Source organism: Rattus norvegicus, chromosome 17, assembly GCF_036323735.1.
Source record: "Rattus norvegicus strain BN/NHsdMcwi chromosome 17, GRCr8, whole genome shotgun sequence".
Lineage (NCBI taxonomy): Eukaryota > Metazoa > Chordata > Mammalia > Rodentia > Muridae > Rattus > Rattus norvegicus.
In genome coordinates, this window is record NC_086035.1 from 82,016,004 (window position 1) to 82,038,549 (window position 22,546).

At 41.6% G+C, this 22,546-nt stretch overlaps 1 protein-coding gene across 2 annotated transcripts in view; it reads left to right on the forward strand.

The window, feature by feature from the left end:
- The first annotated feature begins 12,775 nt into the window (after window positions 1–12,775).
- The window catches only part of Stam (signal transducing adaptor molecule), a 45,939-nt gene continuing 36,168 nt past the window's right edge, over window positions 12,776–22,546 (forward strand). Inside the window, exon 1 of one of the 2 annotated variants that reach the window (NM_001109121.2) lies at window positions 12,776–12,933. In NM_001109121.2, the coding sequence (NP_001102591.1) occupies window positions 12,894–12,933 (40 nt within the window). In that variant the 5' untranslated portion in view covers window positions 12,776–12,893. The other variant, XM_017600651.3, reaches the window with a different exon arrangement.

Consider the following 22,546-nt stretch of genomic DNA (forward strand, 5'->3'; position numbering starts at 1 on the left):
CACCCTCGTCTGAGGTAATGCATTGATGAAGTCTTAATCTTTTCAATGAGTTGAACAACTAGGCAACCACATTCAAAAGGAATCTTTACATCATAGACGTGCGATCATTTCAAGGTGATCACAGAATTAAACGCACAACCAAGCACTGTAAAGCTCCTGGAAGAAAACAGCAAAATCTGTGATGTTAGGGGAAAAGGCAAAGACTTCTTAGGTGCAACTACCATCAAGAAAGGAAAGAAGGAAGGAGGAAGGAAGGAAGGAAGGAAGGAAGGAAATATGACTCTTAAAAACCGATCATCAAACTGTAAAAATCTATTCCAAAAACAATTTTAAAATGAAAAATATTCGCCATACATTCAAGTAACAAGAATATATGATCAATCTTTATAATCCAGTAAGACAGGGGCTGGAGAGAGAGTTCAGCAGTTTAAAGTTCTTGCTGCTCTTCCGGAGGACCCAAGTTTGGCTCCTAGCACCCAGGTCAGTGGTTTAACCGTGAAAACTCCAGTTCCTGGGTATCTTCTGGGTAACCCCTCTTCTGGCCTCCTCGGGCACACACACATGACATACACACACAGTAGTAAAATAAAGTATTTTTAAGTCAATAAAGGAGTCTGTTTGTTTGTTTGTTCGTTTTTTAGCAATTAAGAGAATGTAAACCACAGGGCAATGCAGACACAGCCAGTGGCGCAAACATAAGTGCTTTGCTTCATTAGTCGTTTGGGACATTTGAATTAGACCCACAGTGACAAGAACAGCACAATTACAGTGGCTAACATTTCAAAGGGCTGGCAAGGGTGTATAGCAAGTGGCCTTTTCCACAGGGCTAAGGAGAGCACTGCTTTGGAACACAATCTATCAATGTCTTTCAAAAGATCAACACGTCTAGCTGTCATATGGTCGAGCAATTTCCCCTTTGTGTTTAACCAGGGCAAACAAACACATATACCCACACAATGAATTAGACACGGATATTCATAACCGTTTAGTCATAGTAGCCCCAAACTAAAAATAACCCGCATGTCGGTTAACACGGGAACGAAGAGACAAATGTATTCTTTAGTACCACGTTACTCAGCAGAACCAAGACATGAGCAGCCGGCCGGTCAACAAAAACGAGTCTCGTAAACGTTAGGCTGAGCTAATGCAGCCAAACAAAATATATAGTGTATTATGAAATTAGAAAGGAAAAATCTTAGCTGGGACAACATTGCTTGAAGCTAATGATGTCTGTGAGAAAGAAAGACCAAGACTAAATAGGGGCGTGGTTGGTTGTGATTTCTGTTTTCACACCAAATGAGAACTGGATTATTTAGTACAGATTCTTGCTTGGAGTTGATCTTTAGATATCTCTTGGAGTTGATCTTTAAATATCTCACATAGCATTTTAAGTGTATATTTACATATTGGTGATGGCATGAATCCCAATATCATGATAAAGGTGAGGTTTGTTGCATGGTTAATAAATCATCTCCCTTTCAAACATCCCCTTAAAGCATTGAATTTGAGTCACATCTTAGTCGTTTGGCTGAGATCAGTACAAACCACAGAACTTGACACAATGTTGCACCTCATTTTCACAATAATGATGTTTCTTACAAACTTCAAAATATAACATTTTGGAAAAAATATTACTTAGGACTAAATAACAACATGTTTGTTGAAACATGTCAACTGTCTCTTTGAAAATGAATAATTTGTTGGGTACTGGTTGTAAATAACTTATACAGGTGTATGTATGTGAGGGTATATCCTCATGAGCAGTATTTTAGAGTAGATAAGAAAAATAGCCTTATGAATAAGTTTAAGATAAATTCTATAGTTTGGAGTAATAAGATGTGTCAGTTACATAACACCTTTCCTGCCGAGGAGTTGATCTAATAATCTCTTTACTTTTTAAGGATGTCAAGAAGAAGCGGGATGCTCACTTCTGTCCTAGTTAGGGCTTCCATTGCTGTGAACAGACACCATGACCAAGGCAACTCTTAGAAAGACAACATTCAACTGGGGCTGGCTTACAGGTTCAGAGGTTCAGTCCATTATCATCAAGGCAGGAGCAGGGCAGCATCCAGGCAGGCGTGGTGTGGAGGAGCTGAGAGTTCTGCATCTTCATCTTAAGGCCCCTAGAAGACCTTCCCATGTGGTTAAGAGGAGGGTCTCATTGCCCATCCCTACAGTGGCACACTTCTTCCATTAAGGCCACACTTCCCAATAGTGCCACTTCCTGGGCCAAGCATATTCAAACCACCATACCATCAAATTCCTCTCCTCAGCCCTCAGGGAACCCTGAGAGGAAAAGGAACCCAAGTGATCATCAGAAGTTCTTTGTCTCCTACCATTGTGCCAGAACTCTATACTTTATTATTTTATTTTATTACTTTTAAAATTCTTCTCTCATATATTACATCCCAACCACGGTTTTTCATCCCAGTTCTCCCAGTCCCTCCTCATCAGATTCACCCCCTCTTCCATTTATTTCCCTTCAGAGAAGGGCAGACATCCCAGGGATATCAACCAAACATGGCACATCAAGCTGCAATAAAGTTAGGCACCTCCCCTTATATTAAGGCTGAGCTAGGCAACCCAGTGAGAGGACAAGGGTCCCCAAAGCAGGCAAGTGTCAGAAACACCCCCAACTCCCACTGTTAGGAGTCCCACAAGATACCTACACAATCATATACGCAGAAGACCTACATCAGACCCATACAGGCTCCCTGATGGTCAGTTCAGTCTGTGAGCCTCTCTGAGCCCAGTTAGTTGATTGTGTGAACAATGGTTCTTGTGGTGTCCTTGACCCCTCTGACTCCTTTAATCCTTCCTCCATCTTCCACAGAATTCCCTGAGGCTTGCCTAAATGTTTCGCTATGAGTCTTTGCTTCTGTTTCTATTGGTTGTTGAATGAAGCCTTCCTGATGACAAATGGGCTAGGCTCCAATCTATGAGTATAGCAGGATACCATTAGGCATAATTTCATTAAAATTTTTCCCAGATGACTTTGGTCTCTGTCCTAGGTCTCTGGGCTATCCAGCCTCTAGGTCCTGGCCCTCCGGTAGTGTCAGGGGTGTGTTCTCTCTCATGCCATGGGTCTCAGGTTGAACCAGTCATTGGTTGGCCACTCCCACAAGTTCTGTACCACCATTAACTTTATCTTTTTATTTTATTTGTATATTTACCCTCTCTCTCTCTCTCTCTCTCTCTCTCTCTCTCTCTCTCTCCCTCTTCTTTCTCTCTCTCCCTCTCCTCTCCCTCCTTTCTTCCCTCCCTCCCTCTCCCCCTCCCTGTCTCCCTCCTTCCTTATAGCTCCTTTGTGTATATATTATGGTTTCCAGTTTTGTATTTGTGAATGAGTAGGTCTCTTCACCTGTTTCTTGTGCCTTTGCTCAAGTTCTTTTCCTTCTGTTCACTTTGTACTGTTCCAATGAGTTTTTATTTTATTATATTTTAGTTAATTATTAATATCTATTTTTAAAAGAAAAAATGAAGTTTGCAGGTTAGTGGCTGGAACTAGAGAATATATTCATGAACTAACACAGGTCCAAGAAGAAAATCTCATGTTCTTGCTCATCAGCGGTTTCTTAGGTCCGAATCTTCAGATGTCAATATATAACCTGTACTAAGTGCAGAACCCAGGAGAACAGGACCACAGTGTGGAGAAAGAAGTTTTGTAGAGGGGAATAGCGCTGTGGCTGGGAGCTGTGTTGTCTGTGGTCTGTGCTGACACCAGAATGCCAGTGGATGTCCGTGGTCTGGACTGTCACCAGAAACCGTGTGGAAGTCTACGATCCATGCCGACGACGAGCGAGGTAGCTCCTTTTGCCGTGGTATCAATAACTGCAGACTCCCGGTTGAAATCAGAGACATTGAAGTCTTTTGGGACAACTTCCCACTCCCATACGAAAGGAAACAGTCTAGGTAGGAAGCCACTGAAGAGAGCCCTTAAAATTCGTGACCATGATGCTGACCTGTAGCTCCTCAGTGCTGATGGGGTGGGGGTGGGGACATCGGGGAAAGGACTCATTTTTTTTTCTTCTGTGCATTGGTGTTTTTCCGGTCTGTGTGTCTGTGTGAGGGGGTTAGATCCTGGAGTTACAGATAGTCGTGAGCTGCCATGTGGGTGCTGGCAATTGAACCTGAGTCCTCTAGAAGAGCAGTCAGTGTTCCCAACTGCTGAGCCATCTCTTCAGGCCCCAGACTTGACCATGCTTCAGCGAGTATATGGGCAACACAGACTGGACTCAGTGTATTTCTTTTTATTTTCTTCTTCCTTTGGGAATATATATATATATATATATATATCATTATATATATACATATATATTATATTACTGGATTTTGGAGATAAGATTTCTATGTTTATACCTGGATCTCCTGCAACTTTCTCTGTAGACCAGCTGGCCTCAAACTCAGATATCCCCCCTGCCTCTGTCTCCGAATGCTGCAATTGAAGGTATGTGCCACCCCCATATATACATTTTAAATATATGTGTATATATCTAATATATTTTATATAGCACATACATTTTAAAATATTTTTATATAAAATATATTTAAATATATCATAAACTAAATATGTGATATACATATAAATATAAGTATAAATATAAAATGCATATGTATATATTAAAATATATAGAGACATATATATTTTTTAAAGTGATAGTGTTCTCTTTAAAGAGCCACAGGCTATCTAACAATACCCCCCCAGCCCCAGATATGAGAAACCAACTTTCAAGTTGGTCAACAGAATCCAAGAGACTTCCATAGAGTCTCTTGCCCTTGCTTGCCTCTCAGAGGGTGAAAAGTTCCTATTGCTGAAGGCGTCAATATTTTTATTTTAAAATTTAGTTGGCACTTTATACATATATGGCATTGTACTTTGCTTATTTCAGACCATGCATCATTAGAATCCCCCCATCTGTGTGTGTGTGTGTGTGTGTGTGTGTGTGTGTAATAAAAAATATTAAGTATCCCAGCCCAGAGCTTCTCCCACATCATAGACCATCTGTGTTCCTTAATGAAAGACACACACAGTCTTTACATTGTCATCCGCCTTAGGCAGCGCAGTAGCTGGGCAGCTGCGTACCCTCCACGTCCTTAGCCTCTACTTTCCATAACCCCAAGTTACCACTCACTGTTTACTACGTTCCATCTGCGCTGCTCCTAATCTGATCCGGCAGCCCCCTGAGACAAGCTCTTTTGGCCCTTAGTCTATACCAGCTCTCCTTCTCCCTCCTGCACATTCTTCTTCTTCCACGGAGGCGCCTTCTCTCCTCTCCCTCCTAGTGGCCCTCTCTCCAGCAAGCATGAACCTCAACCCCACCTACGTCTCCTTTTCCCAGCTGTTAGCTGTCGGCATCTTTATTCACCAATCAAACTTAACTTGGGGCCAGGGTTCCGGGAGCTATGTGCAGACACCAGGTCTTGGGGTCCAGCACTTAGCATTACAATAGACAGTAAAAGACAAGTGCTCAATGTGTGTGTGTGTGTGTGTGTGTGTGTGTGTGTGTGTGTGTGCTTGCGTGCGCGCGCGTCCATGCACGCGCACCTTTAACCGTGTAGTCTAGGCTTACCTTGGACTCACAGAGATCTGTCCCACTGAGTGCTAGGATTAAAGTCCCTCATCACCATGCCAAGCCCCGACAACGTCCCCATGATCAAAACAGAAGTTCAGTGGGTTCGGTCCCCAGCTCCGAAAAAAAAGAACAAAAAAACCCCAAAACAAAACAGAAGTTCAGGGATCCCCGTGCCTCTACCTCCCCAGTGCTGGGATCCCAAGCATGTGTTGCTAGGCCTGCTCTCCAAGGAGGTTTGGGGAAATGAATGCAGATTCTTATGCTTGTACCTTAGCAACAGAGTTATTTCCCCAACCCACGCTCCGTGGAATATTCTTGTATTTAAAGTGAGTTCCTGTGGTCTGGTAATTTCTGACTGGATTAGACATTATTTTACTTTGTTAGATACTGTAACCGTGACCCATGCACTCAAGACTTCAAAGTCTCCTACCACTTCTGTGCTTTACTTAAACATTTTTAAATATTTATCTTTACGTGCTTTAGTGTTTGCCTGCATGTATGTCTACGTGAGGGCGCTAGATACCCTATAACTAGAGGTACAGACAGTTGTGAGCTGTCCTGTGTGTGCTGGGACTCGAGCCCTGGAATGCTGGAAAAAACAGCCCGTGCTCTTTATCGCTGAGCCATCTCTCTAGCCCCCTTCCCTTCCCTCATCCCAGATAGGGTTATTCTGTAGAGCAGTTTTGGCTCCTGGAACTCAGTTTGGTGTTGAAATCAGAGATCTGCCTGCCTCTGCTTCTCCAGTGCTGGAATTAACAGTGTGTACCACCACACCTAGGTTTTCTTTCTTTCTCTTCCTCTCTTTCTTCCTCTCTTTCTTCCTCTCTTTCTTTCATTCTTTCTTTCTTTCTTTCTTTCTTCTTCTTCTTCTTCTTCTTCTTCTTCTTCTTCTTCTTCTTCTTCTTCTTCTTCTTCTTCTTCTTCTTCTTCCTCCTCCTCCTCCTCCTCCTCCTCTTCTTCCTCCTCCTCCTCTTTTTCCTCCTCCTCCTCTTCCTCCTCCTCCTCCTCTTCCTCCTCCTCCTCCTCTTCCTCCTCCTCCTCCTCCTTCTCCTCTTCCTCCTCCTCTTCTTCCTCCTCTTCTTCTTCTTCTTCTGGTTGTTGTTTGGTTTTGGTTTTCCAAGAAAGGGTTTCTCCCTATGGCCCTGGCTGTCCTGGAACTTACTCTGTAGAGCAGGTTGGCTTTGAACTCAGAGATTCACCTGCCTCTGCCTCCTGACTGCGTGCTGGGGCTCAAGGCATGCACCACCATGCCCTGCTCTTTTTTGTGTGTGTTTTTTTTTTTTGTTCTTTTGAAGCCTGGATTTTATTCTTTAGCCCAGGCTGTCCCCAACGGCAAAGTAATTCTCTGGCTAGCCCTCCCAAATGCTGGGATTACAGGCATGAGACACCATGTTTTACTTATTCCCCCTCCCCTGGAACTTCACACATGGCACACTGTCTTGGTTTCTGTTGTTGTTGTAATTGTTGTCGTTTCTACAGATAATTGAGGTTCTGGTCATTGTTTTCAGGCTGCTTTGATTTGCATTATTGTATTTTTTTTTCTGTTAACTACACCTCATTTACGTTTTCTCTTGTTGTTTCCATTTCTAGGCTTTTCATTTGCTCCCTTTTGATACCCTTTATTTCTCTTTTCTCTTTATCATACTCCACTTTCTGTAAAGTCTGGAGCACATGATCTTAAAACATCCTTACAATATTTGAGACATCCTTTCATTTTGGGGTCTGTTTCTTCTGACTGTTTTGTTTAATTCCCATTTTCTGTCATATGTCCAGTAAATTTTTTTGTTGACCCCTGGACATTATAAAGGCTTCCACTTTCAAATATTGCATCTTTGGGGTACTGCAGTTTGGGCCATGTGTCGCCCCTCCCCCCCCCGTATCAATGTGTGATAAAGGCCTGAGCTTTGTCCTAACATTATTGGGAGGTGGTGGAAATGTTAGCGAGTAGGTCCCTACCAGGAGATCTTTGGGTCACTAGGATCCTGCAGAGGAGAGAGTGGGACTCCAGATACTTCCTGTCTTTTGCTATCCTACCGCTGAATGTGTGATTCTGTTTTGCCACCAGCTCTTGCAAAGATATACGATGTCAAAAGAAGGAGGAGGGAGTAAGCATGGGCCGAAACCTCTAAGCTGTGCAATCATCGCTCGGCTTCCCCCATTCTGATTTTTTTCTCTTCAGTGCTACCTTAGGGTTTTACTGCTGTGAGCAGACACCAGATCAAGGAACTCTTACAAGGACAACATTTCATTGGGGACGGCTTACAGGTTCAGAGGTCCAGTCCATTATCATCAAGGTGAGGACATGGCAGCATCCAGGCAGGTGTGGGGCAGGAGGAGCTGAGAAACCTACACAGCTTCACTTCAAAGTTGCTAGAAGACTGGGTGAGGACAAGGGTATTAAAGCCTACATACACAGTGCTACACCTACTCCAACAAGGCCACACCCACTCCAACAAGGCCACACCCACTCCAACAAGGCCACACCTACTCCAACAAGGCCACACCCACTCCAACAAGGCCACACCTACTCCAACAAAGCCACACCTACTCCAACAAGGCCACACCTCCTAATAGTGCCACTCCATGGCCAAACGTATTCAAATCATCACGGTTACATTCTGACCATTTGGGATCATTTCGGGGTTCTCTGCTTCAGTTCAGAAAAACAGTTGTGGGCCAGCAGGAAGTCATTGGCTGTTATGTGGCTCAACGCACACTTCCTGCTTCCTCCCCATTTGTTTTATACTGCTATTAGCTTATGTTGGAAATCAGCCGTAAACTTAAGACTGACTTTTTCCGTCTCTGGGACAAAGTGCCTCAAATAAGCAACCTTGAAGGAGGAAAGATATGTTTTTTAGTTCACACCCTCAGGGGCCTCAGCCCACCGCTAGCTGGCTCTATTGTTCATGGGCTGTGAGAAGAAGAACCCAAAGCTGCCACTTCACGGTGGCCACGAGGCCGAGCTAGAGATAAAGACGGGATTTTGAACTAGACTATGCTATCTCCAACCAGACCTCACTTCCTGTTCAGTGTGAACATTGTCCGTTGATGAGGTTGTTATCCTCATGATCTGATCGTCCTCAACAGCATCACCAGAGGGGGTTACATGAGCCTTGGAGCCACATTTCATATCTAACCCATACACATGATCCCCCCGCCCAGTTTCCTTTTGCTTACAGTAAAGGAAGTGGTGATTTCTTTACCTCCTTATGGCCAGCAACAGCAGTATATGCCATTTTAATGGTGGCTGATTGCATTTATCCCATTTAATAAACACCATGGAACAACCAACTATGAAAAGCCAATGCATACAGATAATAATCCAAAGCAGAATGCTTAACCAGAGGATACAATATTGTCGTAGCATTTAAACATGCCCCCCTACCCTAATTCATTGAAACTAATTTCACCAAAAAGTAAATTTTGTTCTCTGTCCTTGAGTGTAGACACTGTGGCTGCAACGGAGTATGATTGAGTGATGGTATCCCCACCTCCCGGTCCATACCTCAAGGCATTGGAAGCTTCCTCTTCTTGTCTCCCGAAACATTCTAACTTACGTCCATTCAGTATGCTGGGAGAAGCCAAGGAGATACATAGCGTGTTCTGTGCAGTTGGTGTGGCAGACAGCCTCAATGACTCAGCCAACTTCCAGCATCCATTGCCAGACACACACTGAGCAACTTCGTTAAATATTGAAAATGAGCTGTAATGATCGCAGGCACTGTACCAGTCCTGTTGATGCCGTGTGGAGGACAGGCAAGCTGTTCGTGGTGAGGTCTGACCAAACTTTTGATGCGTTAGCAAAATAAATGATCATTCTCACACTAAGAGGCTACCCTTAGAATGTGCTACATAGAAATCAATATCTGGAACAAATATCACCCCACTGAGTGCTATGGTAGAAGTGACCACTCAATCAATTAATTAGCAAGAATTTATGATGTGTCGTTATCCATTGTGTACTGAATTAGAAAAGGCTTTTATCAGCAGTACCTACGTGGGGATTCAGAGAAGGTCCAGAGATTTCTAAATACAACAAGAGTGGTAAAAGTTGTCTGTTTGAGGATGTGGAAGATATGGGACATCCGGACAGCTGTCATAGTTCAGAAAAAAGCTAGAGTGTATCAAGTAAAGGGTCAATCAGGGCCAATGCGTTAAGGGTGTAAATAGTAGTTCTAAGGTTAGGGATTCCTCTCTTGGAGCACCTCCCACTCCCATTCTTTCTCACTTTTTCTTAATAATTCTACATTTGCTCTATTTTTAAAAAATGGATTAACTTTGAAGGCAGGAGCCTCTTCGCACACCCATAATCGGGCAATAACTTAAGGACTCTCTTCCTGATACGTATCCTGTAATATTTCCAGCATATAGGTACCTCAGAGATATAAGGAGTTATTACATGTTTATTGAATCATTGGCTGACTGGGGAATCATATGAGAGTTGGGAAGGAATGATATCACATTTATAGAAAAATCACTCTGTAATATAGAGTGGTTTACAGATAGGTAGGTTGAGTGTGTTAATCGTGGGTTATTATAGCAACAGAAACTTTTCCTGGACCTACTCCATTTTACACACAGGTATCTTTGTTTATAATATAGAACAGTTTTAAAAATCAAATCGATTAAAGGGATATAACATTTCAAAATAAACTGTGGAATTTATTAAACATCACGCAAACATTTTAACGTGAAATGAAGTCTCTAAAATGTCTTTTAAGGAACTGTTGTTAAAAATAAAACTATTCAGTAATTTCAGTATTTTAGGTCATATGACAAGTTAACTCCAAAATACAAACCCATGCCATGTTTTATATTTGGCTTTTCTTGTACGTATAACATTTCTTATTTTTAAAACCTCTATTCAATAGCATATTACATCATAAAGGTGCCTAATAGCAAAGTCATTCTTCTAGGTCAGAAAGCATTGTTATTGTTATCAATACCATGTATATGTATGCTATTACAATTTTCACATACTGATGATTAAAACTTGAAAAGTAGCGGTTTTGCTAGCAACAATTACATTTCATTACTGGAGTATGATCATGCCCAAATATGTTTTCATAACCATCTGGCTCTGAGCCAGGGCCATTACGATAAGGTACCCAAGGCACAGGTCCCTCACTTTAAATGGATAAGTCGACATCTAATTCTGTCAGAACAGAAGTCAAGAGAAAGTCTATTGAGAGCTGATACTCTGCTTTCCATACAGACAGCAGGAAGATTTTATAAGGACTCACAACTTCTCACAAGCACTTCCAACTGTTAAGAAAATGGTGACTTTAACATATGACATTTGTTGTGTCTTTATATTTTAATCCCACCCTTTTGAAAGAAAAAAAAAACTGTGCTCATCATTAAACTACTTGGAAAACATAAAATGCGCAAGCAAAACCTTATCCAGAGATAATCGTGTCATTCATATTTTCATCCAGACTGTTGTCAGAATTTAAATTCATTTCATATGCATTTGTAGGCTGTTGTTGTTGTTGTTGTTTTTTCGGTGCTAAGGACAGAATTCAGAGTCTCTTGCATGCGAAACAAGTTCTCCATCACTGAGCCACATCCTTAGTCTTTACCTTTTAGATTTTCATGTACTCACATGTGTACCAATGCAAATACAGATCTACAGTGTTACTTCCAATGGCTAAATACTTTTGATATCGAACACTCTATTTGAGCAGTACGATTATAACTATTGATTGCACTTGAGTGCTCACTATGTGCTAGACACTACTGCAGGGGATTTGCTTCTCATAATTTATTTAATCTTCAATAGTTTATTTCCGTTTCTTATAAACGAGGAAACAGACATTGAGAGGAGTGTGCCCAGTCTCTTGAGTGTCGGACATTTTAGTGGTCTACAGTTCGTTGATACTGTAAACAACGCTGCCATTAATATCTTGATGTTTTTAAAGACTGTCTTTATGTAACTTTTAAAAATCAGAATTCCTGGAACCAAAGGCACATTTCCAAAAGCTCACTATATACTCCCCATTGTTTCTCTTAAGAATGCTGTTAATTTATATACCGTCAGGCAAACTTGTTTCCCTTTGATTCTTTTATTTTTTAATTGACTGAAAACATTAATTGATGCTTTAGTTTGCTCCTCTTCAAAATTCGGCCTCAACTGTTTGGTAAGAAAACTGTTATTACTGATATACAAATCTTGTTGACATGTATCTGTAAGCTTCATTTTTAAGAGTCCCTATTTGGGCACATTTTACATAATCTCATTGTGCAAGACTGGCTTGCTAACTTTATGTAATATTCCCAAGAGATGATTCTTTAGATTTCGCATGATGTTGAGGGCGTGTGTGTGTGTGTGTGTGTGTGTGCTTGTGTGCGTTGGGGGGGGGGGCGTGCGTTACATTCACAGGTACAAATAAGATCACCAAGTCAACATTGTAAGTTGCCATCAATGTCTGACTCCATTTTTCATGGTTGTTTTTTATTTCTGCTGCTGGGTGTGGGTGCTTATCTCGGGCCGCGAAGGTCTAATCTTCGAGTCACTCCAGCGACCCAGTGACAGCACGTTTAGTCAGTCGGAGCCGACACCCAGAAAGCTTCCCTCTGATCTCAGGCTGGGTCAGGAGCCAGCGTTACCTCAGCCTCTCCAGAGGCTGCGCGCCTTGACACTCCCCTCCTCGGGATTCCAGCCAGTTCCACCAGCTCACATGACTCCAATCCCACGACTTCCTTTGACCCCTCAGACCAGCGAGCTCCACATTTTACTTGGATAACCCAAAGGACTGTCTGATCTTCTAGAAGGGATTACAAAATCACAACAACAACCCATCCAGTAAACCCAAGGAGTTAAAAATTAAGGGCTTGGCTGGACCCAAACTGAACCCTCTCCCTTTCCCAGACTCTGATTCACTCCAGAGGTTCTTAGTCGGCCTCGGTGCGCCTGAAGGACCCCATCCTCCAGAGACGCCCGGGGAATGGGAAAGCTGAGGACACAGCCGTTAACCCCACGCGTAGGCGAGAGCTCAGCAGAGGAAGCGACAGAGGCGGCTCCTCGCGTGGGTCTGGTTCTGGTCAGATTTGGAGCGAGCACGGTTCAGGCAGCGCTCAAGTCGCCTAGATTCCCGACACGCCCCGCGCGGGGGCCTGTCCAGCTTCTCCGCTGTTGCCGCCGCTGCCGCCGCCTCCTCCTCTGTTGCTGGGGGTGGGTGAGAGGAGGGGCTGAGAAGGACCCTGCACTGGCAATCTCCCTTAGTGTTTTTGTACCTGAGGGGCCTCCTTTCTCCGTCACTTCTCGAGTGCCGCGGTGTCGAGGGGCAGTCCCTGGGGACACCTCGGCACGCAGCGGACATGCCTCTCTTTGCCACCAACCCCTTCGACCAGGATGTTGGTAAGTGTTTTCACCGCCCCCTGTGAGTGCCCTCAACCCCCGAGACCACGAGCCCACGCCGCCCACTCTCTCCCTGCGTTCGTTCATTCTAAATTCCCAAGGCCGAGCCCACGTTCTTCTCTCCCGGGGCCCCTTGGTTCAGAGTTGGGAGAAGGTTGAGCGCTTGGCGCATCCTCTTTGAAAGAAATGGGACTTAGAACCTCTCCAATGGGCCTTGGTAAGGGACTTGGGGAGGGGGAGCTTTGATGGGATCGCTTAAGGGATTTGGGGTAAAGGGTTGCCTCGGGAGGAACAGACGACGAAACCATCTGCCGCTGGAGCTTGACTTCTGGGAGAAGTGCGAAGGGCTTGAGCAGATTGATTATAAGCTGTGTCGCCAAAGTGTTTGTCTGGCCCAATGGAAAGCGTCAGGAACTGGCAAAATGTTTTAGGTAAGGTTATTAAAGGGCTTTTTAATAGCCCTTATAACGGTCCCTGGAAGACAGAGGTATGGTTACGTATGGGTAGGTTGAAATGTTGGAAGAGATGAAGATCTCTTGGCAACAACTGAAACGCCATTGAAGTCATGAGCCATCGGGATGTCTTTTTCAGACTGGGCCTTTGCCTTTGGGAAGTGTGGAAGAGGATTTTGATTCTAGGAAGGGGGTCTGAAATGCTAAATTTTGGTGTCTGAATAATTGGTATTAGGTACCGATTGTACCCATTTAGCAGGCTAACTGTTTTTCTGGCTTAAATTTGAATTTCTTGAAAGAGAATTTGGGGATGTTTTGAACGCGCGTGTAGAACTACACTGGCTCCATAGTGTAGAATGAAAGCGAACCGATACCATCCCGTCCCATAAATTGAATTCAACCATAACTGTCGTAAAAGAATGTAAGGATGACTTGTGAGAGTTACTTTATGAATTTTGTGTATTAGAGGTGAATTGTAAATTTTGCCAACTGGAAATCCTATTACTGCAACTTCCTGCCTAGTTCATAGTGATTTAATTGAAAGTCCTGAATCTGAGCTGTGGATAGAATAATCAATAATGCTAAATAAGTAATGAGCTGGGAAATTGTGTTTAATAAGTGCTTATTAGCACCAGTACTTACTGAACACAGTGTTCATTGACAAGAGACGCAACCATGAAGCCCATCTCGCTGAGGCCCTTTGGCAGTCTACAATCTGTTCCATCAGTCTTTAGGGCAAAGCAATACTTGGCTGCTTCTGTTCCCAGCATTATGTAGTGATCCTACATAATCTTGCTTTCTGCTAACCAATCACAGTTACATTCTCCTGGCTTGCTTGTTTTTGTGGTGTTGGGAATGGAACCCAGGGCCTAATATGTGTTCTTTCTGCTTTTTTTTGAACCTACGTTTGCAGTGGATTCAGGTGGATTTCTTAACGTTAAACCTGTTCTTGCCACTGCACCGCCCAGTCCGACACAGGCCCCTTCTTGCCTTTGCTTTGTTTGTGTTATTTCATCTGTCTTTGTGCATATATGGCCTCAAGCTTAAAGTCAAGTTAGAGTCCAACTTGTTGGACCTGAATGATTTGCTGATTCCTGCAACCTGGAGTTGATAAGTCGGAACGCTATTGACGGTTTGGAATACATAAAATCCTTAAGGAGGTTATGCTCTACACATGAAGGGTGTTAACTTTGTATTCGCTCTTCACTCAGTAGATGCCTATAACCTCTCACAGCCAGTCATGACTTGAGAAGTCTTCAGACATGATTTAATGTCTCTAGCGGGTTTAAATATGGTGATTTTCACCCTCTCCCATCTCCTACAAATTTCAACGTTTTTGTCGTTACTAAATTAAACATTGTATATCAGTGTATACTTTATTTTGCTCCTTGTTTGATGACTCTTACGTAGTTGGCTTTGAATAAATGCTTGTTGAGTTGAAAATATGTTAAGCCTGTTAGACATGGTTTTTAAATTCAGTTTGAATTATAAAGATAATTTGTACATCAAGTTCCCTACTGATTTGTTTTTACCAATTCCAACAGTAAGTTTTCCTCATCCAGTTTTTTATTGATGTCTTAAATTTTCCTTCTGTGCTTTATCCATAGGTTTGTAGGCCACCAACCCTTTTCTGGATTTCTGCTTAGCTTTTTAGTGTCCGTCCCCACCCCTCTTTTTTTGCATTGTCCAAATGTTGAGCAGTAATGAAACCTCTTCTCCATTGACAACTTGGTTCTCTTAGAGTCTTATGACACTTAATGTTTAGTAGAATTTGGAGTGATTTGCTTAAATTCAGGTTTCAGGCTTGCTGCTTATTAGCAATGTGGCTTTAAGTTAGTTGTTAGATGTTCTGTACCTTTGTTTACTTATCTTTAAATATGGAGCATAAGAATTATAATGTTTCTTCAAAAAGATATTTGCAAAAGCAAAAAAAAATCAAATGAAAACAAACAAAAAAAGAATTGCAATGTTTCTTAGCTTACAGGGTTGGTAAGAGAATCAGTCAGTGTTTGAAAAGCACCTAGAAAACAATTTTTTTTTTTTATGTTTGTGAAGTAGGATTTAAATCAGCTAGTCTCTTAGCTTTGAACGCCTTGCATATTCCTACTACTCCCAAGTCTAGATAGTCTTGGTAGGTGTTAGAGATTTTGTCCACTGGATTTCGATAGGAGTCTAGAAACAAGCATGTCAAAAACCCGTTTATTCCCTTCCCACTTCTTATTCTGTCCTTTTAGCTGGTCTCAGATTGAGTCATCAATCTTTCCTGTTAGTCAGTTCTGATGTCTAAGAGTCATGTTGGTTCTTTCATACTTCCCACCCATTCTGTCAGTGAGATCTTTTGGCGCTACCTAACTTTATCCAGAATCTTGTTACCTCATATTACATTCAGTCACCTCAGCCCCCTCAAAGACTGGCAGGATTTTTCATTTCTCTTTTGTCCCTCTAATAAGCTTTCATTTATAAAAGCCATTAATCTTTAAGAAATACTGGATAAGGTCACCTACCTATTAAAAAATCTCTGGTGACTTTCTATATGTAATATAGGATTTGCAATCTTTGGATTCGTTTTCATGTCAAGCTTCTTGGATCTGAACTTTGCAAACATTTCTGCATCTGTAGCTTTGTGGCCATTTTCTTTGCTTCTGTTAATGTTCCCTTAGGCATTTTAAGGTCTTGATGTCCATCACATCATTTAGGGATGCTGTTCAAAGTTCACTTTCTAAAAGAGGTTTTCCTGGTTCCTGTCTCTTAAAGCAAACCATCAGTTGTTTTCTACTCACGACTGCTTACTCATTTTCTTGATAGTATTCAGTACTGCCATTAAGTTCATCAATCGATGGCCTTGTGTGGCATGAACTTCATAAAGAACGTTTTGTTCTTGTCTCTGGCACCTTAGGGGCAATTCCTAAAACCCATAATTTATCTAGTAATAAATTACTGACAATTTGCTAGTTTGTCAGTTTGGTGTTCTGTTACCACTTAAAAATCAGTCTATTAGAAACTTGAAATTACCTTTCCAAGTTGTTCTTTTCATTATTTGATTATTTTATAATGTTTCATTTATCTTGACTTTTGGTTTCTGAGACTGGGTTTCACTGTATAGCCTGAGCTATCCTAGAACTAGCTCTGTAGACCAGACTTGCCTTTAACTCAGAGATCTGCCTACCTCTGCCTTCGTAACTTTTAAAAAATAAAAAGTGTGGGTCTGCCTCCCTCCCTCCCTCCCTTCGTGCTGGAGATCTATCTAATCCAGGGCCTTGCATTGGCTAGGGAGCCCACACCCAGTAGTCAGTCCCTAATCTTGTTTTCTTGACATGGGGTCTCACTTTGTATCCAAGATTAGTCTAGAACATGAGACGTTCCTAACTTTCCCTCCTAAGTGCTGCCTTTGCCTGCTAAGTGAGAGTTGTGCAAAAACAAGCCTAGTGCCAATAAGAAAGGACTTTGAATTATTCCTTTGTCTCTGATAAATGCTGCTTTTAATATTTAGAGCAAATAGTAATGTAGCCAGGTGTGGTGGCCAACACCTTTAATCCCAGCTCTCTGGAGGCAGAGGCAGGTGGTCTTCTATTGTTTGGAGGACAGCCTGGTCTACCTAGTAAGTTCCAGATCAGCTAAAGGTATTATATATAACAAGGCCTTACCTAAAAACAAAGTAAGTAATTTTCAAAAAGTATGTATTCCTAGTCAAACTGTTTGACCAGTTCATGTCATGAATTCTGCTAATCCATCCACTATGTGTACTTTTTACTTATTTTGCTTAGTCCAGTCAGCATCATAAACCACAGTCCGATGAGTTTTCTCCTAAAGCAGTGGTTCTCAACCTTCCTAATGCTCCAACGCTTTAATGAAATCATTTGTATTTTAGTGACCCCCACAACCATAAAATTATTTTCAATGCTACTTCATAACTGCAGTTTTGCTGCTGTTACAAATCATAATATAAATGTTTTGGAGATAGAGGTTTGCCAGGGGTTCAAAACCCACAGGTTGAGAACCATTGTCCTGAGCTCTTGACTTTGACCTTCAATGCCCCTTTAGAATTTTGTATTAAATAAGATCAAACCCCTTTGAATTCATTTTCTAGTGTTGTAAGTAGTTATAAAACTATCTCAGGTTGCTATAAGGATTGTCAAAATACTTGATATTCTATTTCTTTACTGGTATTGGATATGTTTTGTACACCTCAACTTCAGCATGTTCAAAACTGTATTGAGACTTTATTAACATTTTCCCATTGTTTTTCTGAGTAGACATCAGTCGTTATTTATTATATAGGTCAGTAAGCTGTGTGACATCTTGACTTCGTGGTTGTACTTTTCTACATTCCTGACCACAAAGATGTACTGTTGACTGTAATAGATAAAGCCACCGTGTCTTTTAGGATACTGGTATAGTGTATATGTTTTATCTTAATCGCTTTGAATCCATCTTCCATTTCTGCACCCGGGGAGGTAATTAGATTAGTACAGAAGCTTCTAATTGTTTTCCTCTTTCTCTAGTGATGTTTGATGGTTGTGTTTAAAGAATGTCAATGTAATCCTACATCTACACCTAGTATGAACTCATGATGACTTTAACAACTCAAATTTTCTGGCTCCCCTGTGCCTTCATGTGAAAAATTGACAGGCCAAAAAGCTTTATGTAAAGCAGGCTGTTGTTTGAAGCAGTACTCTTGCCTCTGTATCTAAATATTGGGATTATAGTTGTGGAGGTCTTCTGTATTTGACGTGGGTTCTCTTTTATTCTGCAGCCTTCCCTTTCCTCCCTCCCTCCTTCTTTTCCTTCTGTCGTGTGCGTTGGCATTTTGCCTGTTGCCTGTATGTGTGAGGGTTACAGACTGAATGGAGTTACAGACTGAGCTGCCATGTGAGTGCTGGGAATTGACCCTGGGTCATCTGGAAGATTAGACAGTGTACTTAACCACTGAGCCATTTCTCCAGCCCTCCATCTCGTTCCTAAACATTTCTACTCCTTACTGTTTTTTATGCAACTGTGTTTGGTCAGATAGCTCTCTCTGTGGCCTTAAATAGCTTTCTCTTCACTAGCTTGGGCCTTTGCCTTTGAATGTTGAGGATTGAGCCCAGTATCTGAATCATAAGCATACTTTAACACCGAATCTTAAGCCTCCATTGTCCAGCTTTAAACAATATCTTGAAGCTGAAGAATTTCAATCCTTTTTCTGCAAGATAATGTTATGGGTAGTCATCCTGTCCCATTTCTTTACTTCCTCACATTTTCAACAGTCACATTTTAGAAAATCAGAAATACCTGCCTTCTTACTTAGGTTTTATTGCTGTGAAGAGGCACTATGGCAAAGGCAACTCTTATAAGGACAGCATTTACGTGGGCCCGGCTTACAGGTTCAGAGGTTCACTCCGTTCTCATTAAGGCAGGAAGCATGGCAGCATCCAGGCAGACATGGTGCTGCAGAAGGAGCTGAGAGTTTTATATTTTGATCCAAAGGTAGCCAGGAGAAGACATCTTCCAGGCAGCTAGGAGGAGGGTCTCAAAACCCACCCCCACAGTGACACACTTCCTCCAACAAGGCCACACCTACTTCAACAAGGCCACACCTCCTAATAGTGTCATCCTGGGCCAAATATATTCAAACCACCATACCTGCTGATCAGTAAAAAGTTCTGTTAAGAAGACTAAAACTCATTTGAAGCATTAACATGTGATTCTACTGAGTAGCTTTTAGAAAATCCTTACTCTTCTCTTTATGACTGTTGTCTTACTGATCAGTTGCTGTGAAGAGACACCATGGTCATAGCAACTCTTAGAGAGAAAAGCATAAATTGGAGCTTGTTTACAGTTCAAAAGTTTAGTCCCTTATTGCCATGGCAGGAAGCATGGCAGTGGGAGGCAGACTTGGTATTGGACAGTAGCTGAGAGTTCTACAACTGGGTTGGTGGGTAGCAGCAAGAGAGAGAGACACTGGGCCTAGTTTGAACATAGGTGACCTCAAAACCACCACCAGTGACATACTTCCATCCAACAAGACCACACTTTGTAGTGGTACCACTTCCAATGAGCCTGTCCGGGCCATTTTCATTCAAACCACTACAACTGCAGAGATAATCTAAAGATAAAATAGGCCCGGCTGTCGTGGCCTGTGTCTTTAATCATAGTACTCAGAAGAAGTAGGGGCAGAAGGATCTCTGCAATCAGGGCCAGTCTGGTCTACAGAGCTGAGCTCCAGGACAGCTAAGGCTGTTACACAGAAAAATCCTGTCTCAGGGGAAAAACAAATCATAAGTTTTGAATTCTTTAGAAGCAAGTATGGATGTGTGTGTGTGTGTGTGTGTGTGTGTGTGTGTGTGTGTGTGTGTGTGTGTGTGTTTATGTGTGTGACTTGTGTTTCCCCCACCTCCTGGTTTTAGCTTAGAAATTAATAGGTTTTGGTTCATTTGCTCTATATAAAACCATGTTGAGTTGCTGTTGGTAATTTATATTCTTCTGATTTAGAAAATAATTTTTTTAAGAGCTGAGGAGAATTATGCTACTATTTGGTTGATCTTAAGGAAGCATCAAAAATGATATGATTAGTTTAGGGCATTATTGGAGTGTTTGTTTTTGAGACAAAATTTCTCAGAGTAGCCCTGGATGCCTGGAGCTTGTTCTGTAGTTGGGTCTTCTTATTTCAACTTTTTACAAAGCGGTCTGTTCACCAGCTAGCCTGTATTCATCATTGTCCTTTTCTGTTTTTATTACTTTATGCTTTATTCCTTAAGCAGAAAGAAAGACCTTTCCATTTCTTTTTGGTTTCTAATGTCCAACATCCTTTGATTTTTTTTTCTTTCTTCCCCACTGCTCTTTACTTTTCTTTTAAATTATGCTGATCATTAACATTTTGAGACCCTTTTCCTGTTTTGTATTAGGGCTCTCTCTGTTAACTCCTTTGTTACTTTAGTTGTTAGCTGCTTCAGATATGACCTGAATGGACTAGAAATCCATTTTATTTTCTGGAATATATACTTAGATTTTATAATTTTCTGTAAAAATCAACTTAGCAATGTAGAGAAGGGATATGTGATCGATCCTATTTCTAAGATAGTATTATAGTTTGTATCCCTTATATCAAAACAGATTAAGGTGGTCATTAGGATGGGGGAGATTATACGTTCAGGGCTAACCTGAACTTTAGTGAATCCTAGGGCTGCTTAAAAAGAACTCAAGGTAGTTTAACAAGAGATAATAAACTGATGTGATAGTAGTTTTTCTTGACATGGGAGCCATGTTACTGAAGTTTCAGACATCTGGGGTGTTCTGTTCATTTTTATGCTAAAATTCGATGTAGAAAGGTGGTTGGACAGAAAAACAATGAGTTAATGGTAATAGAGAGAGTGGAAAAATCTACCAAGACCTAGCTGTTCAGATGTTTCTCCTCTCTGCTGTAGCAGTTCCTCTGAGTGTGAGGCAGGACACCTCTGGGATGTTGGTCTTAAGTTTATGGCCAGCGCCTAGACAGACAGACGGGCAGAGAAAGATTAGAGTAATCCTAGTATTTACAGCTGTGGGAAGAATGGCTTTTAGTTTCTATAATGCAGCCTTGGAAAAAAGAAATGTCGTTGTGTGGCTTCGATCATGACAGAATGAGGGATAGGAAAGACTGAGGTGCAGGAAAAAATCGCATATGAGGCCTTTGCTTTGGGGTATCATTTTCTGAGCCTAAGAGTGAAATCAAAAATGTTTTGAAATTTGTCTATTCTTACATATTAATGAATAACTTGCTTTTGTTATTTTCCATATTAAAAGATTATGCATCAGTATTGTAGTTTGAGTATGCCCTTCAGGTTCATGAACTGGAAATTTGGTGCCCACTGTGGCAATATGGAGTAGTGATGGACCCTTTAAAAGGTGGAGCTTAGAGGGAAGTAATTGGGTTATTGGAAGAGATGGATGTAGTTCTTACGGAACCTGGATTAGTTCCTGCAAAAGTGAGCTATTTGTTTATATTCTAAAGTGAGCCTGCCCTCTAAAATCCCATGACTGCTTGTTTCATGAAATTACGTGACTGGTGTGTGTGTTAAAGACTACTGTGAAGTCTCCATTAGGGGCTGAGCTGATGAGGCTGCTAGATTAACCAGTTCCATGAATGAATGTATGTATGTATGTATGTATGTATGTATGTATGTATGTATGTATGTTGTTACAAGACCACAGTGGTGATAGAGACAGTGAGGCAGAGGTACTGTGTGTACTAGTACCTTCGGGCTGATGCCTTTGTTGCAAGGTGTTTATTCTAGATGTCCAGGGCTAGAGACTAACTTGAGCAATGCTATGACTCTGACAGCTCTGGTATGGATCATTTTGTAAGCCTGCAAAGAATTTTCTGCTGTTAAACTTGCCAACACCTCCTTTACCTGTTGAACTGGGAGTGTTCTTGACTTAGCAGACTGCTGGGGAGAAGGAAGCCAGGGGTTTCATTGTTAACCTAAGTAAGACCAAGCACTACAAATAAGAATCTTAGTATTATTGGTTGGTCTGTGCCAGGCTAAAATTTAAATCTGTTGTTGAAGATCATGATGGTATTACATTACTTTATTACAGTGTTGTGGTCAGAACTAGTTACTTTGTGCATGTATGCAGCTTTGACCTTTGAACATAGCTTCTGTTTAACCTTTTTTCCCATCTTTTTTTTTTCCGACTTATTTGTGTTTTCTTTACTTTCATGTTAGAACACTCTCAGCTGATAATCCTTGGCTGACTGCCCCTGGTTAATACTTAAAAAATATAAGTAAATAAAAATCAAGCACATACTGGAAATGCTGATAATATATTTAGGTCTTGACCTTCATCTTAGTACAATTTTCTGGTGGTCAGTTTGCTATGGAGTCTCTTCCTCAACCCTCCACATTTTGTTTTAGTCTTTTATATTGAGCTGAGCAGAGCACACAAAGAAGTCTTTTTACTTTTCCGAGACACCGTTTCTCTGTGTAGCCCTGGCTGTCCTGGAACTCAGTCTGTAGAGCTAGTTGGCTTCAAACTCAGATCCACCTGCTGTTGTTCCCCAAGTGGGATTAAAGGTGTGTGGCATCCCCTCCAGTCTAAAGAAGTCTTCTAATCATGTTGCAGAAGATAATAGCCTTTTAAGTTTAACCAGTCCTGCATAATTAGAATAAACCTCACTTGGTCAAACTATGTGATTTTTCTAA